Raw genomic sequence first — 18,902 nt, forward strand, 5'->3', positions numbered from 1 at the left:
TGTGACATTGTGGTTTATGCCTACTTAATGGGATTTATGCTATTGCATACAATTAGTAAACTATATGATAAATACATTTCTAAAACTTCAAAACAAGGGAGATTGAAGACTCATTCTTTTCTAAGTAAAATATGTTCTAACACATAGTTTCTTTGGTGCTACCTTTTCTCTCCTGAAAAACAAAAAATAAAAATACTGATCTTCGGACCGAAGTCAAAATAGATTCTGTGCAGATTTCTTCACTTAGGCGGTCTTACATAAAATCTGTGGTTAATTTATTGAAAATAATTTGAATAATTAATTGAAAATATTGAAATTGAAAAAAAGATGTGAAATCTACATTTGGAAGCAGATATTAGTCTAAAAAACCCCAGATCTATTCAAATCTGTTTTTTAGTAATTTTGCACACTCAGTCCTTCAGCCATCTCTTGAAAAACTCTATCCTTACTTTCCTCATGTGCCTTATGACTTTCGCTTACTCTCTTCCTGTATTTCTAGTTTCCCGCCATCTTTTGTTTGCCTTGTTTTCCCTCTTTCTTCTCTTTTCCATCCTGTGACTTTAATTGCAGGCTGTGAAAAAGCCAGCAAAGTTCTTCAGTTAGTATTGAAATGTGAAATTGGAAGCATTAGGTAGAAGGCAAAACAGTACAAGTAACTGTTGACATCACTGCACCACTCTTCCTTAGTGGAGGAGCTGAGATGGACAGGGGTTTCTCTCTGTGTTCATTAATATTTATGCAACTAATAAGAAGTTAACACTGTTGCTTTCTTACTCAAATATGTTTGAAAATAGTGAAGTGTCAGAAGGTATTAATGTTCTTCCAGACAAAAAGCAGACGCATGGACAGTGAGATCACACAAGCTTGATTTACTCTAGAAAACTGATCTAACCCCTGTGTCTAATTATGTCGAGATAAATTATATATATTGAATAGATTTGAAAATATTATTGGGTTACATATCTAAAGTACATTGCAAATATACATATTAACTCTTTTGTTTTCAGCCCAAACTTATTGTAACAGCAAGTTTTGGAGTAGAACCGACAAGGAAAGTGGAATACATATCTCTGCTGGAAGCAGCACTGGCAATGGTACAGAGCAAACCTGATAAAGTTCTCATTTACCAGCGACCTAATTTGGTGGGTGTACAGTTGTACTGCCTTTATGTTAACCTTCGCTTGTTTGTGTAGTGCATGTGCCTTTACTTTTTTGCAAGAAATATTTTACTGTATCTATTGTAGTTTGTTTTTTAATTTTAAGAGCAAATGTTACATTCATAAGATTTAAATACAAAATAGAACTAATGAAGTAGAGAGATTACAGAAAATTGAATAATACTGTATGAAAAATTTGAATAGTACATGTTTTTTGAATTAATTACATTCATTCCATGTGATTTTCTTTTGACAATTTTCTCATTTTTCAATGGGCAGGGCCATGTTCCTTTTACCAAAGGTCGTGATCTTGACTGGGAAGAAGAGCTTGCAAAAGCCCAGTGTTCAAAATGTGTCTCTGTTCCCTCAGACCATCCACTTTATATTCTGTATACATCTGGAACAACAGGTTTGCCCAAGGTAAAGGACTATCAGTAGTCTAAGTGTCTGTGACCAACTATTTGCAGTTCTCTGTGAAAGAATATTTAATTGAAAAGGTTGAAAATGTTTGCCAGACCACAATGTTGTAAATGATATGCATTCTGCAAATGGTTTAATTCACATTACACTGTTTTAAAGGCAGTGTCTAGGAATAAATAATGTTTTTAAATTTAAATAGTAGTAATATAAAGATAAGATAAATTTTCTTCAATTGTTTGTACAAAATAAACTTTTGAGGATAGCAGAATGTCTTATTCAGTACTATCTTCTGTGTTTTAACTTTCTTAGATAAGCATAGTATAGTTACCTAATGACAAGACCAGTTAATATATCACTTGTGTGATTGCATTTATTGCTGACTAATCTTGTTCATTATTTACATATTAGCTAATTTTCTTGTGGATAAGATGTGCTGAATGACATTACAGATTAAATGAAATAAAGTGTGTTCTTGTGTTACTGCACAATTCTGAGTACATGATACCCTGAAAACAGAAGTTTAGATTAAGTGAAAATTAACAAAGGGTACTCTTTAAAAATGTTTGTTTTGAATGTAAATTAGTTTTAATAATGTATTTTTAAAGGATTATATTTTAAAAGTTAACTCTCTGAGTGTTTGCCTGGTACTTAAAATGATCTTTTACAATGTGGAAGACAAGCTGAATATAATTTCAGGTAATAGTCTTACCAGCACTGATTTAGACAGTATCACACATGCTGGAGAGAACAATTCTACTGCTTAAAAATTATTTAATAGTGTTGCCTAAGTTGCCTAAAGTTCACAATCTCTTAGGATGTAAGGGAAAACAAACATCAGTTTTGCTGAGAAAAATGTGTTCTGCTTTTGCCTTCAATGGGGACCCTTGAAAACAACATATATATCCTAAATCATACAGTTAAATTGTCAAAAAAACCAAGGTAGGATCCTTTGTTACAACAGATATTTTCCTTGACTGGGTATCTCAGAGGTAATAGGTCTCAGAAGTTTACTTCACTGTGTTGTCTCTGCAGAGAAAAATAAAGATACCTTGAATCAATCGCCCTTACAAGAGAGAGATTTTCAACTAACAGTAACCTACAATAAGTAACTCTCAGTGAAAAAAGTAACTTTTTTATTTATTTAAGTAACTTAATTTAAAGGGTCATGCAGGTAAAACTGCATGAATTTTTTAGGATTGTTTATGACCATCCTAAACAACTTCTGTTGATCTCAGATCAGAAGCTGAGTTGAGCAAAGGCAATCTCCTGTCTGAAATTGGTGAAGTCTTTGTAAACCATTCTCTCCCTTAGCAATCTCCATTTTAATGAGTTACTGTATCTCTGCAGTCCCTCATTTCTTGGATGAGGCCTGAAAGTGCCTATTTCATTCTATTAAGTACCTCATGAGAATATACCATGCCTAGCACAGACAGCTTCATTGCAATGTCTGCACACTGCATATTTGTTTGGTCCAGTGGGTTTCATCTGAATTTTAGTTCAGGACACCAGAACGTAGTTTACTTAATTCTTTCTTCTAGTAATAATGTTCTAGAAGGTGATGGAATATATATTGACCATACTTATATTGCAAAATATGTGCAAAAGTTTCCTGTTAATGATGCTCCAGAGCTGGTTTTTGGTTTTTTGTTGATGATCTCTCATTTTAATTTTCAAATCCCTCTTTTAGCTCAAGACTGCGGTGGTATTCATTTAACATTCTTGTGTGCACTTCAGGCTAGATAGTAAACTTTCAACACTATACTCTGACATCTTTAAAAAGAGTCAGGGCAAAAAGGGACATTTCAGGGAGTAATTCACCCCAGTTTTTTCAGGGATTGTCTACTTTGCAGGTGTGAAGATGATATAGATAAAGTAGGCAATGAGTTTAAAATATGCCTAGTATTGGGATGGTACAGTTTAAGTGAGGTAAATACTTAAACTCTTTTTTTCTGTCGTTATATATTGACTAAGCATTTGTATATCTAACTTTTCTGAGAGAATTTTAGCTTTGTTAGTTATCTTCTGAATGTTTGTTTTGTTGTACGTTTGGTTTTTGTTTTCCAAAATTACTTCTTTAGTGGAGATGTTCATATGTTCTTCTTGGAATAGATCCTTTTCTTGAGTAAGAAGTATTGAAGTTGGACAACTTTAATTCCAGTGCTGCTAAATCTTTAACATTTAATTGAACACAACAATATGATTGTGTCCTTCAAATCTTGATCTTAAATACTTAGATACTCAAATTTTCTCATTTAGGGTGTTGTGAGACCAACTGGTGGCTATGCAGTTATGCTGAACTGGACCATGTCAGCTGTATATGGCCTCAGACCTGGTGAGGTAATTCTATTTATATGTCATGTAAGTGTTTTTTAATGCCTTTTATTACTCCTAACTATAATTTTATTTATATTTCATTTTAGGTATGGTGGGCAGCTTCTGATTTAGGCTGGGTTGTTGGTCATTCCTACATTTGCTATGGACCTCTCCTTCATGGTAATACTACAGTTTTGTATGAGGTATGGTTCAGTCTAAAAAAGCTCCTCTTGGAAATGGCAGCATCTCCTTCAACTGATGATCCAGATGATCCTGTTTATGCCTCTCTGTTCTTCATGCCACAGATACTTAAATTGTGTGTGTATCTTCAGTGTTATTACACTCCCATCTATTACAGTAATTTTAAAGGAAAACTTACTTCACTGTCCTTCAAGCTTGTCTACATTTGTGTGAAGGGTGATGGGTAGTGGCGTTAGGAACCCTGAAACAACAGAACTAGAAATGACAGATGGTGGAGTGCACCCGTGTTAATGATTAAACTACCTTTATTTTGGAGTTAGGAGAAGGTGTTGTGTTTTTTATGTCTTGTGATGAAAAATACTTACTTGATCTTAGTTGGATGCAATTGAGAGCCGTATGCTTGGAACCAGAACTTCTAATGAGAGTTGTCTTTTCTTTCCTCTCTACCACTCAAGGAAACTGAACCCAAGACACAGATAACATTTGGGACTTAGTCCTTCCCTTCAGGGGATGAAAACTGGTGGGGTGGAGAGGAGACTAATTAGAGTAGGAGACCACTTAGAGTGGCCTGTGACACCTCTACTTTGCTGCTCAAAAAAGTAATCATGCTGCCTTACATTGTTATTTTTACAGAATTTATTGCTGATTTTTCTGAATAACAAAGAGCAAAAACTTCACCCAGCAGCAGAAATGCACATTGTAGACTTAAATATTGTTAGCTTGAGTATTAATTACTATAGTCTAATTAATGTTTAAGTGCCTAATAGATGTTAATTAGATTCTTCATTCTAAGGGGATTAAGTGTTTTAACTTAACAGCACTACCACAGTAGTTAAGCAGAAGAGGAAAGTGGTGTAAGAAAATTGGCAAGTACTTGCAGATAATAAAAAGACTTTGGTAGTTTTATAGTGACTGGTTTTGAACACAGATGATGTGCTAGGCTACGTTAAAATTGTTGCATGAATTGTCAGAAGAGAATCACTGCAATGAAGAGGTTTTCATTCTAGCAGGTGTAGAGTAAGCCAAGAAGGAATAGGAAGTGAAATAAGGAGTCCTTCAGCATTTTTTGTTGCATAGTCATCTCACAGTGAAGTTTTATCTCTATGTGAATGCGTGGGGATCAACATGATTATTGTAATTGTAAAGGTACCTCTGAGTTTAAACTGTAAAAAAAAAGGAGTAAAATCTTACTTTTTTAACAGTGAACATAAAGAAAAATTAGAGTTAGTACCAGCTTGACCTACATATCTGCTTTGTGATTATTTGCTCTTGTGGTGATCATTATTAAACATAAGTAGTACATATTTCTTCTCCAAGATGCCACTAATCAAAGCTTCCGACAGTGTTCATGACATAAGCGTCATCTTTTTGAGGGTTAATGATGGGAAGAAAAAGAAGGTGTCTGTACACACAGAAATAAAAGTAATATTTATAAAGAGAATAGTGTATATTTTTTTCTCTGCTCAGAAGACTGTATTAATGTTAAATATTCAGAAATTTTTATTCAAGTCTATTAAATGGTTGCCAAATTATATATTTTGGGTTAGGGAGTGTCACTGTTTAGCCATGGGGGAAGAACATCACATTCGTTTTGCTTGTGGACAGCCGCTATTGAATGTAAAGTGTGCTGACTTCATACCCTCACTACTTCAAGTGTTTTGTTTATTTTTTAATTACTTAGGTGACAACTTGTCATTTTAAAAATTACTATGGAAATAATGCTTTTAGTTTTCACTTGCTGTTACACCATTTTCAAGAATGCAAAAATAGTGATGAATTCTTTTGAATACAAAAGCAAGTGTATTTTTTGTTTTGGTTTGTTTGGTGTAAATAATCTGTCCTGTATTGTTTTTCTCCGAAACAACAGCAACAAATAAGCTACCTGAAGTCCCACAGCCCACTCTGGGTTACTCTTGCTAATAGGGTTTCAAGCTGTAAGCAACAGGGCAGTATTAAGAGACAGTCTAGTTACTGTTTGTGGTCCTGTGATATCAGGGAAAAGGCAGCATTGTAGTTCCAGTGTTTGGGACTTTGAGCTAGGGTGAGGAAGAGGATACCCACACTTGTCAAGAACCAGGCATTAAGAACTTCATTTGAGTGGTCTAAGTCAGAGGAGGACCTACTGTCCCACACAGAGCTGTAGGGTCTTGTGTGCCTGGAGTCTCTCACAAGGCTCTCTGGACTTTGTAGTTGCAGTAGATTTGCAGGATACATAAGAGCAACTACTCTTCTTTGGCACAGTTCTTGGAGATATCCAGATTTTCCTGCTGTTTTTGTAAGCCAGTATCATCAGCTTACAAAGCAAACACTGTCTCTGAAGTCTGGCAGGGATCACTCTGCCATCATCCATACTGATTGTGGAGCAAATTCAGTAAGACATGTCTCAAGGCTTCAGGGGAGCTTTGGCAGCAGGGTCACTATTAGAAGGCTGAATGCCTCTGTGAGTATATTCTTTTGAATGCTGATAGGTCAGAATTTTGTGTGTGCTTTGGCATCAGCAGGTTATAGTGGCATGCGCTACATTTTCTATACAGAGAGAATTTCCTTATAATTTTGGATTTAGTGGTAATTGAAGAACCCATTGTTGTTAGGGGTCAGGCAGAAAGGGAATTGATGCACTCTTACTCTTGCATTCTTGGATATTTTATTATAGCTCTTCTTCTGTGTCTCTTCCCTCAAATAATCTATGCTGCTGGCTTCTCACTTTCTCATACAAGAACTTTCCTATTCCCTTGGTAGTTCTTGGTGTCTGTAAATCTTTTTTGATAATCATGTGTGAAATCATAAATCATCAGCACATTTTGTCTCAGGATGTCTGCTCACCTGTTTGACTTCTCATAAATTGCATGCTAAATCTAAGTGTGTCCTGAAAGATTTTCCTGTCTGTTTGTCTGTCTCAGTCTCTTGGTAGGTCTTTTCTGTGGGAATCTTCCTAGTTCATACACGAAGTATCTGTTCTTACTTTTCTCTTTTAAATTAGGTGAGACAGATCACTCTCTTTCTGACTGCCCTGGTCCTGTTCACTGTACTCTCATTTCCTGTCAACCACAGATATTATTGCCAGTGACTTTTAAAAATCAGTTTTCATCTCCAGTATTGATGTCAATACTGGTCTCGAACTGATCCCTGCAGAAATACAGTGGAAATGTCTCATTTGCTCAGTCCCCAATTGACTCAGCAGTCTGTCAGCATATTCTGAATTCAATTACCCTGTGGTTTGCTGTTTATATTGCTAACTTTTAAAAATAAAAATTGCATGTGGTAATAAGCCCTCATGGAATATGGTAGTACTTCTTAAAATTTTTGTGTAATAAATAACTACTCTCTCTGGCAATTTTATTTGTAGGTTTTGAGCTCTGAAATTAATTTGCACTGTCTCAGATATGTGTTACAATCTGATTATAAGGGAGATGAATTAAGGGAGATTAATTAAGGTGCAAACAAGACCATATGCCAAAGTCAATAGCATGGATTTTATTTATCAGTAAATGTGAGGTAGAGAGAGAGATAGAAAGAAATGTAAAAAAGAGTTAGTCACCACCCTTGTGGATCCAGGGTGTCCTTTTCATCCTCTTCTGGTCTTCTCTGTGTCATGAAACATAGAATTTAATATATAATATACATTCAGGTGTACATGGGACTGCCCAAGCACCTCTCCTATGAGGGAGTTTTACACTGTCTTATGCAGCAGAATCTGAATCTGTTGCAAAACTGAATCACTTGCAGTCATATGGTATAAGGCCTGAGGAATGGGTCTGGGGACCTTTGGGGATCCCTGATGGTTTGTGACCCCCTCTAAGACATGAGAGTCACCTCTCATGTGATTGTCCGATGGTGGTGGATGTGTGGATGTTCACTCTGTCTTACTTGGACCAGAGGCTTTGCCATCACACTCCCAAAAACTCACCTCCTCTCTCTTGGATGAATTCTTCTTTCCTAGCCCTTTTTACTTCTCCTTGTACCTGAGGCAGCTGGACAGTAGTGCCACCTTTATCTTATCTCAAGTTCCCTGAGGTGGCTTTACTCACAGTCAGAATTCCCATGAGGAGGCATATTTGGAGGGATGGACTTTGGTTACAGATGAGCTTCTTCGCACACTTTGCTACAGTGGGCAAAGTCCTTCAGTGATCTTAAAAATGTTTGAGCCATTAACCATTTCAGTCTTACACATTATATTCATTTTTGTGTATGCATTTGCCAAACTCTGAGAAGCTTCCAAGACCACTTGGGGAGTTTTTCTGCAGAATCTGTAAGAATATTTTACACCTGTGCCAGATTTTTTTTTCCCTAAATGAATATCTTATTCTCTGGGTTATATTTCCTATCAACTGTCAGGTGAACTTTCTCCTCTTTCTACTGTTTGTGTTTTATTTGGTTTTCTCCTGTCTCTGAGACTAGTAACTCCCAACCTAAACTGCTTTAACTTACCTGTGACATAAATATCCACCTGTCAAAGTCCTGCATGTTTACCCAAGCACTCCTGAAGATTTAACAGTTCATGTAGAAGATACTGTCAGGCTCAGGCTTGCTGGAAGTTTGGGGCACAGGCATGTCTGTGACATAACTCAGGCAGAGATCAGGTGTGAAGCAGGATCTGGGAGGGAGTGGGTTTGCTCAGGACCACATAGCCCTTTTATGGGCTCTGGATATTTACATTTGGTTAAAAGTAACAGCCTACTTTATTGCTGGCTGACTAACCAAGATCAACTTGCTCCACAGCTCGGTGTTTTGGTGTCCAAGATGGTTGATAGTAATTCAAGTACATAATTACTTAATGAGAAGCTTGTGGCAATTTGGCGTTTTTCAGAGTCTGAGGCTGTTTGTTTAGCACTAGTGATGTGGGCTTGAACTCTTAACCAGGTGCCTACAGATCTGCAGGTATAGTGGATATTACAGGAAGAGAGTGTCAACTTGAGCAAACAGGATCATGAACAAACACCGATGAACACATGAAAGTTGCGATGAAGTGGTCTGCTAGGGAGATGTTTCAAAACAGGCTGGTAAAAGATTTTTCTTTGGGTACTGTGTGTTATCTGATAGGAAAAAGGACATAACTCACTTTTTAAGCAAGCATCATTTTGCATTTCTTTTCCATAAATAAGGATAGGCTAATTGCAGAAAGAGGGCTTTTGGTGTTGATTATACTACTCTTCTACTTGGGCTGGAAATTCATTTTCTCTCCATTTGTTTCTTACTGCCTGCTTAATCCTTTTTAAAAAATGGCTTTTCAATTGTGTATTCTGTTTTGTCTTATTTTTAATATCTTTTGTGGTGCTCCTCTTTTTTGAGATCGCCTGTCACCAGGAGCAGTATCTCACCATAAAGCTGCAAAACTGCTGGTACATATCCAGCCTTGGCTGAACTGTGTTTTTTGAATCTGATTAATGGTTCACCAGTGTTCTTGCCAGTGTTCAGGCTCAGCTGGATGCAGTAGGAAAACTGTGTGTCTCTTGACTTGCATGCTCTGTCAAGTTCATCTTCTGAATGTGGCCTATCAAGTGAAAAGGTTGTGGTGATACCTGTGGAGCTAAAACTCATTCTATATTAACATCACCTGCTAATTTCAGAATATGTATGGAGCAGTTCATGCACTGTGGTAATTACAGTAAGATTGTGACTATATGATTCTGTGCTGACTGCTTATCATATTTTCAACACCTTAAAAAAGTATTCTTGATTATTTTTTATTAGGATTACTTACTATTGAACAATTTTTCATAAATAATTACTTCTGTTTACAATTCTCTTGACTATGCCCTTTGACTAAGCTCAAGAAAAACCCAACCTCAAACCAGACCATAGTCTAGTAGCACACTAAAACAGAATAGGGGCCCTTCAGGATCTCTCCAGCCTTTATGTGGGGTAGCATGGTTACAAAAAGTCAGTTGTAAGCAGCGAAGTGAGAATCTTTCCAGATTTGAGAAAAATTTCTAGGTAAGAAAAAACTGTCTGTGCATGGGACTATAGCTGCAGTGCCACTGTGTCCAGAGACTCCTTGTTCAGAGGGAGTGTGGGTGTTTTCTAAACTGCATCTCAGGGTAGATATAGATGTGACTCTCTCTGCTGCCAGTGCAATAACATATCTTTGTGTCTATCTTTTCATTTGCACGTCCATTTGTCCGAATTTTCTGAGTAGTAACTAGTATGTGCTGTGTTCATGTAAGGCATGTTTCCAGAAGCTCGTGAATTTATTTCTACAAGTGAATACATTCACAGTATTATTATTTTTAACAAAGCCTCCTTTGAAGTCTTACTTGAAATCACTTCTGTTGCTGTGCTACCACTACTATTACGTGCTCAAGGCTTGAACTGTCAAGGAATTATGAGGTATTTTTATCCTGTGACATTTTAAATTATTCTCTCCATAGGGGAAGCCTGTGGGAACGCCAGATGCTGGTGCCTATTTCCGTGTGCTAGCAGAGCATGAAGTAGCTGCCTTCTTTACATCACCAACTGCAATTAGAGCAATCCGTCAGCAGGACCCTGAGGCAGCCTTGGGAAAGCAGTACTCACTGAAAAGGTGAAGTAAGGATACACTGGAAGCAGTTTTTTCCAGAAGCAGGCTGCATGAACTGAGTGACAGTATCTGGGGTTTTGCCCACCTCTGTAGAGTGCTATTTTAATCTATTCTTGAAAATTTAGGCGTACACATATCTGCGTGCAAACTTCTGCCGATAGTTTTGAGGCAATGAAAGCTGTTAAAAAGTCTATGACTCTAATGTTAAGAGCTTTTATTGAGTTAGGATTCTTCTCCCATCTTTTACTTTACTCCCCTGTGCCTATACTCTGTAATACAGTCTTGGATTATGTCATCCCATACTGCTTTTTCTGCATGACCTCTCATTTTGTTAAGGATGCCCAGGATCTTTAGTGTTTGTTTAATCAGAAGCCAGTCAATGTTTTGGTGCTCCCCCGAAATTTCATTATTGTTTATGATTATGTATCCAAAGAGCTATTTGCTGTCTTGTACTGCTTTTAAGGTGCTTATCACTGTACTATCAGCATGCTTCGAAGTCTTGGCTGAGTTCATCCTCATAAATCCCCTGTGAGGTGAGAGAGTGGTATTATCTGTATTTTGCAGATGGGAAGCTGAGTCAAAGAGAGATTAAGGTCAAAGTCTTCTGTTAGTGAAGACAGAAAATACCACTGAAAAACCAGTGTTTCAGAGATTGTAGTATTATATGGTTAAAATGTGGTGTTAGCATTGTATTTATGAAGTGTTTCTCATAGTGACTTGGATTTGTGAGTTTTCAGTGCTTCTACAGACCAAGTTTCTCTATCTTATGGTAAACATTCTAAAAATGAAAAATATGTGGGTTTGGACCACATCTAATCTTGAAGTTGAATGATTTGCTCAGCATGAAACAGGGACTGTGTCAGACTGTATAGGCAGTATTCAGTCACAAGAACATCTATTACCACACTTGTTCAAAGAGAAGGGAAGCTTCATTACTCCTCCACATCTTAATTGCTCAGGAAAGTTTATTATTAGTAAGCTGGATTTTTTCCTGAGGTATTCATTACAAGCTTATAATTACTTTCTTCCATCTGTTTTGACTGCTATCAGCAACCCTTACTCCTCCCTGAAATAAGAAAGAAGCTCATTGGAGACATTTATGTGCTATTGTCCTATGATGTTTATTGACGAGAAAGTGATTCAGATTCTAGAAAATCTAATTGCTGTTCCTTGGCATTTTGTAGGCAATTACTTTGTCTTTAGAGTATTCATTTAATGGGAAATCTGCTTACCTGCTTTGTAAGTTGTCACATTCTCTGACCAGATGAGAATTCTAGATAGGAGTCTTCTTGCAGTTAGTTATTTGTTGCCACAGATCTAAAGAGGTATTTCATCATTCCTAGTCAGTCATATCAAATGAGCTTCTCCACTTTTCTGCAGCTTCAGTTGTCTCATAATTCACTCAGCTTTGGACCATGTAGTTCACTGGCATGTGATGTCTCTTTACCTAACCCTCTAATGCAGCATTTAATATCCAGTAGGTACAGTTGTTAAAAAAGTCTATCAAGTGATTGAAATTTCCATTCTAGGGAAATACTTGGTTTGGGTGTTACTACTTAAATAGACTTTTCTTTTCAAGGTGAAGTGAATTCTGTCTGATTCTGCTTGAAAGCAGCCTTATTTTTAGTTCATTTACTTGATCTATGATACATGGTGAAGAACCTTTGAAATGTCTTTCTGCTACATGTGCTAAAACAGATCCTTACTTTAGAGACTGCATCTTGCAATGCAGTCCTGAAAGAGGTTTCCACCATGGTACATGTTATTTCTGAAGAGTTCTGTTAAATAAATGCTAAAGGTCAATGTCACTTTAAAAAAATAATGCTAAAAAAGACAGTTACTGATGAAGAAAAGAGGTGGTAGGCAATGCCAGATTCCATACATAAGGGAGCATTTGATTTACATCAGTAAGCTGAATTAGAAACAAGCTTGTGTTCTTTTGAAATGATGTAAGTGAAATAAATTTCAGTTAAGAACTGATGTTTGTGACATCACTGGCCTCTGCACAAAATTATATATATGAGTTTTCCAAAGGTTCTAGTGTGCATGCTTTAAATTTCTTGTGTCTGTTGGAGCCAAATCTTGACATTTCTTTGCTTTTGACACAAAATGCCACCTATGTCAAAAACACAGCTCATGCTTAAAGGTAAAACAGACGTTTAGTTTTTAGTACTGTAGGTCAAAAGCCCTGTTCAACCACATATTTATAGAGATCTAAAGACATAGCTTTTGATAACATCCAGTGCTGCTGAGCATTGCTGCCTGTTGTGTTGGAAAAACATGTGACATCCAAATTCCATGAGCTTCCTCTACCTAAGCATATTCTGTTCAGTGTTTTGCATCCATTCTTCTCTTCAGAAGGTAGTTCTATAATACCAAGCCACTAACTCTTCCCATGTTTGGAATCACACTTCATCCTACAATTGGCATAATTGTTGTGAGCTGGATTGTTCTAATTTCCAAACAATTGACAAGTGATGCTTTTACATGAAATGTGGCAACAACTCATCAGTTTAGATTAATGTACAAGTAATTTGCCATTTTTGTCCCATAGTCTACTTTGCTTGCTTGACTTTTGGTCAGTTGAGAATGTTCTGCAATTTTATATCAAGAGCATTTAAAGATTCTAGGTTGTTCATCTGATGCCAGAGAATAATGGACTTTAGAAAGAAATATGAGACTGCATAAAAACTCTGCAGAAATAATGAATATAAAGTAGATAAGAAACTTCCACTATCTGTCTCGTAATGCAGGAACAAGAGGATGTGAAATTAAAGTAGCAAATTCAAAACTATTTGAAGGAAATATTTTCTCATAGAATTGACATTTCACATATGCTGCTAAGAGGGTATGTGATTAAGACCCAGAACGTGTTACAATCTAAGTTCGTAACGCAGTTCTGCCTGCTGCCCCCTGCTCTGTGCTGCTGTTGGCCTGTCCTGGAGGAGTCCTGAACTGTGCTCATGAACAGCCTTTGTGGAGCTGAGCTGCAGTTGTGTTCTGTGTCTCTCTTTGTGACTCTGTCACCGAAACATCCAGTGCTTGGATTCTCATATTCAAGGTAAAATCTGTTCAGGGAAGGAAATTAACAAGCACATCAATGGAGAAAAATCAGAAGATGTGAAAACATTTTTTTTTAAATTTTGCATGTTTAAATAAATATTTAAACAAGTAAACATATAAATATTTTTATATATATGTGTGTGTGTATGTGCGTATGTATGTATGTGGTCTCCGCGTGCATTAAGAATTAGTGAGAATTCTTTATTTCCAGTTAATGTTTAGAGGCGCAAATGAGCCTTCATTGCTGTATTTTTAGGAAAAAAAACTTATTTAATATCCTGCAGTCATGCAGATAGAGTTTTTCTTTGCCAGAATAGCCCCCTCCAAACTGGTGTGTGCATTCCAGAATTAAAAAAAAAAAATAGTTCCAAAATATTTCAATTTGTAAAAGTGAACCTCACATTATTACTTGTATGAAAATTTAGGCTTTTGGTAAATAGTTGGGAGATGTGGTTTCTTCTGTGCTTGGAGTTACACCAAAATGATGTACTATGTTGAACAATATTTATTGCTTCAGGATCATTAGGAACCTTGATCTGTCCCCTATATGTCAGGTGAAGTTTGAAGTCCATTCTGTTGAACTCCTGTATAGGGCCTTAAAGCTTGGTTGGCTGAATTTCATGTTAGGAATATAGTTTTCAGAACAGTTGAGGACATTTATTTAACAGAGAGGCTTTAGGACCTTTCTTCTCAATTAACTGCATTGCAGGGATAGATGATTGCAGTAACAGGTGGACTGACATGCTTTGAAGTTTTAAGTAGGCTTTTAAAAAATAGTTCAGTGGGACATTTCATAGCCATTGCCATCCCTCGTTTTGCTATACTGTTTGAGAGGAGCTAATAATTCCATGGTTCTTATGCTTAGACTTGTGGCACTTTGCTCTGATACTCTTTTTGATGGTTTTGTGCTTTAAGTTTGTCAAAGAGCTAATTTTTCTTATTCTCATAACATAAAGTTTATCTTTAGCCTGCAGATTATTAAATCTGATTATTAAAGCTGGCAATTTAAAAGAGAGGAATTTTGCTTTTGGCTCAAGGGATAACAAGATATCTTAACTTTTCCCCAAGTCTTATATGTTCTTGGTGTTTGTCTAATTTGCTTTCTGGATTTCATTTCCATGGAAAGATGAAACTTGTATATCCCTCTGAAGTGAAATTTGTGTCATACCGACCAGATCTAAGAATTCTCTCTTTTTGTGGCTACAAATCTACTGGCTTTACAAAATCAGTGCAGTTTCTGTCCACTTTTGAAGGACAAGAGTGAAGTCCTGTGTTCAGCAGTTGTCTTCATTCAAAATGCACTGAGGAAAGACTTAAAGTGAAACAAAATGTCAGTGGCGTGCATCTGGCTGTGGGAAATTGTACTGCAATGCTAACGAAGATATCTACCTAGTTTCTGTGTACAGAGCATTAAATTAGTTTTTACTTCAACTGACAGTTGGTTGCCTCTGGTCTCCCAAAGTCTTTACATTCAGCAGATAAAGTTTATTTTACATAATGAAGTATTAAGTAGCTTAAATTAATACTGCAAATATTCTAGTTGCTAGTAGGAAAGAGAAAACAAAAAGTAAAAGTCCTCCTTTGTCTTTTCCCTTGATCTGGGACAGTGGCCAGAGACATTTATTGTATTCATTATCTTGTTTTCCTTTCCACATCCAGATCAAGATACAGACTTTATTTTTATTTAAAGGTTCAGAATGATGTTTGTAGCTGGTGAGCACTGTGATGTGGACACACTAGAATGGTCAAAAAGAGTCTTCAAGGTACCTGTCTTGGACCACTGGTGGCAAACTGGTGAGTGGTTGAGTGGTTTAAAATACCCTTTGTAAAATACAGTGAGAAGAGTATTTTTAGGCTTGTTTCCTGATTCTGAAGGTGAAATTGTTTTTTCTTGCCATGAACATGTAAATAAATGTTAAAAAAAAAAAAAAAAATCAAGCAGGAGGAATGTTTTTTGGAAGTGGTCTGAAAAGTGACTTCAGGGTATTTTTAGAAAAACGTGACATTTGTAAAAGCCATATAAAAAAAGTGTTTTCTGGTACCCATGTTTAAAAGAAGAAGTTTGTATCAGTATTTTTCCAGGTGTGTTTTATGTTGTTTGCATGTGTGACCATTGTGTGACAGACTGTTTGCTATTTAAGGCTTAAACCTAGGTTTTTTGCATATATAATTTGTGTAATTAAATACAAACAATCTGCTGCATAGACTCCTTGGTCTTTAATTCTGTTCTGGATGGATGTCATCCAACTTTTAGTGATTACTTTAGAGTGTTTCCTATTTGTTTCACTTCAATGAAGGAATCAGAGTACCAGTCTGTGGGTAACTTTGCAAAAATCCTAGTTGAATCCTGGATTAAGACTTGATCAAATGTATTTCCTTATAACTGTGGATTCATATATCTTTAAATTTCAGTATTAGAAGATTATATTTGGATTTTGCTTCTTACACACATTGCTAATCAAACAGTGGAAATGTTTTGCAAAAGCTCCTTCCTTCCTCCTGCCTGCCCCCCTCCCTTCTTTGCTCCCTTCCAAGAAGTACCTCTTGTGTTTTCTGTGGATCATTGATTTAAGATGTGTGGTTCTCTTTCTCATAAAAAAAAAAACCTTCTGAGGTTCTCCCATGATAGATCAAATAGAAGCTATAGAAGATTAGAGAGAAAGTGAGAAACTGTTATTTCATCTATATACTATGCAATTAAATCAGTTGAGAAGGCTTAGAATGCATTGTTTTTATTAAAAAAACCCAAAACACAATCTTAGATAAATACTGAAAAATTTCTGGAAGATAGTAGTGTCATTTTTAATTTAACCTGGGTTTAATCTGCTGATTAGCTGGTTTATACAAGGCAAAAGGCCTCTGTTACATTCAGTTCACTATGGTCCTAATGTCTGTAGGCAGGCTTGAATGATGCAGAATGAGAAATTAACTGAAAAGGCCTGAAAGATCAAATAATGTCTTTGATAAATCACTGAACTGTAAATAATCAATGTTACTGTATGTAATTTTGCATGTGTTTTTATCTGTCTGTGCAGATATAAAGATATATTACACATAAAATTGCCATAACTTTTGCATGTTTAATGCAAAAGTTTCACGTTACAGTGTTCTCTCAGATGTATCTCAAGTATATAAATATCAATGAGAGATTTTAAGCAGATGGATATAATGGAACTTACACTGTGTAGGGGTAAGACTGTGTTTTAGACATTTTTCAAAGACCAAGGCTCAGCTCAGACTACAGTGTGTTTCTTGATTTTTGTATTCAGGGCATAAATTAAATTGTACCATGACTTAGTGAACTAAGGCCATTTCAAATATATTGTTTGAAAGCATTTAATAATTTGATTAAGACCCATGTGATTTGTGTGGACATGTGAGCTGTTGAATGAAAGCCAGGCCTTCAGTCTGAAGGAAAAAATGTACTAATTCAGTTCCTGTCAAAGAACTGAATTTCAAGGGATAAGGAAGCATGAAACACAGGGTCATTAGGTTGATGAGGACCTCCTGAGCTCATTTAATTTAGTTCCCTTTCTCAAGCAGGATCAGAGAGAGTGTTGCTCAGGATCCTGTCTAGTTTTCAGTATCTCCATGGATAGGGAATCTCTGGCCATTCTGGCTAGCCTATGCCAGTGTGTGACTGCCTTCCCAGTAAACACATATTTTTTTGGGCTCAGATGGAATATCCTGGTTTTAGTCTGTGCCTGTTGCCTCTTGTTCTGTTAGTGGGCATCACTGAGAAGTCTGGCTAACATTTCTTAACTGTGTGTAAATACTGGATGCCTCCCAAGAAGGCTTGCAGGGTGCTTTCTGTGAGAGGCTGCCAGAAGTTTCCTTCATGTCTGGCAGAGTCAATCCCTGACATCTCCAAAGAGGGATGTGCTGCTAGTCATGCCTGGGCCAATTGGAAACGGTGGTAACATGGTAATATGTGATAGCATATTCAAAAATGAGGGGAAATAAAGTTATTGCTAAGCTGTAATTGCAGCCAGAGAAGAGTGGTGTGGGAACCTGTGGGAGAAACAACTCTGCAGACAGCAAGGTCAGTGGAGAAGGAGGGGGAGGATGTGCTCCAGATGCTGGAGTTGGGATTCCTCTGCAGCCCATGGTGCAGCCCATGGTGAAGCAGCTGCCCCCTGCAAGCCGTGGAAGTCCAGAGGGAGGCAGAGGTCCGCCTGCAGCCCATGGAGGAGACCCACGCCATAGCAAGTGGATGGATGCCTGAGAGGAAGTTCTGACCCTGTGGGAGGCCCATGCTGGATCAGGCAGGGACCTGTAGATCCATGGAGAGAGGAGCCACTTCTGGAGCAGCTTTCCTGGCAGGACGTTTACCCTTTCCTTGTCTTTCTTGAGCTGTGGAGAATTGAACACAAGACTCCAGATGTGGTCTCACTAGAGCTGAGCTGAGGGAGAAGATCTCCCTGCTCAGCCTTCTGGTCACATTCTTCCCTGTGCACCCTAGGGTGCCCCTGGCCCTCCTGGCCACAAGGGCTCTGTGGGCTCACGGTCACCTTGTCATCCACCAGGCTCCCAGGTCTGGAGCACAGCAGTGTTTGCTGCAGGTGAAAGCAGCCTTCTCTTCTGCTCTTCACTCACCTCTGCTTTAGCAGAATACAAAATAAATGCCATTAATTGTGAAAAAACAAGCAGTTCTGTCACATTCATCCTTATCTGTCACCTGTCAAAATGTTGAAAGTGGATTTCTGTGCTGGAATAGCCATTTCAACCAAACAGTATTGGATTTCAGTACATGAGGTTAAAGGTGTACGTACTGAATGTGAAATATTTTACAGAATAGGTAACTGGCTGTTTAATTCTTTAGAAATAGGCAAGGTTAGTGACTGATGACAGAATAAGGACCCACAGATTCAGAAATAACAATTCTTTGAACTATCTCCAAAATAAAAATGAGCATGCTAAAAACACAATAAAAAAACCCTAATCATTTCTGTCAGGAGGAAGTTGAAGCTATTAGCTGTGTTATATAGAACTAAGAAGTTTTTAAAATGCATTTTTTATAGCAAAATGAATTATCTTTTATTTTGGCATTTAATTGCAGCTGAAGTTATAAATTGCTATTTTGTTATGCCTCAGATTGAAAATTTCTGACTGACTTCTACATATGAAAATGCTTTTGACCTTTGCTAGTCTGACAAATTGGTACTTATTCCCAAAGCTGATATTTATCTGCATTCTTCTAAAACAAGAGCATTGTAAAACTGAGAAATTCT

The 18,902-nt window shown here is 37.1% G+C and overlaps 1 protein-coding gene across 1 annotated transcript in view; it reads left to right on the forward strand.

The window, feature by feature from the left end:
• ACSS3 (acyl-CoA synthetase short chain family member 3) overlaps positions 1-18,902 on the forward strand; it is a gene marked incomplete at both ends in the record, with an annotated part of 64,815 nt that overhangs the window by 14,485 nt on the left and 31,428 nt on the right. The window contains 6 exons of the mRNA XM_084205938.1: positions 1,008-1,142; positions 1,437-1,577; positions 3,834-3,914; positions 3,998-4,093; positions 10,460-10,611; positions 15,362-15,465. Of these exons, the coding sequence (XP_084062064.1) occupies positions 1,008-1,142; positions 1,437-1,577; positions 3,834-3,914; positions 3,998-4,093; positions 10,460-10,611; positions 15,362-15,465 (709 nt within the window). The remainder of the gene's footprint in view (positions 1-1,007; positions 1,143-1,436; positions 1,578-3,833; positions 3,915-3,997; positions 4,094-10,459; positions 10,612-15,361; positions 15,466-18,902) is intronic.

The sequence above is a fragment of the Fringilla coelebs genome (genome assembly GCF_963513975.1).
Source record: "Fringilla coelebs genome assembly, chromosome: 5".
NCBI classification, from domain to species: domain Eukaryota; kingdom Metazoa; phylum Chordata; class Aves; order Passeriformes; family Fringillidae; genus Fringilla; species Fringilla coelebs.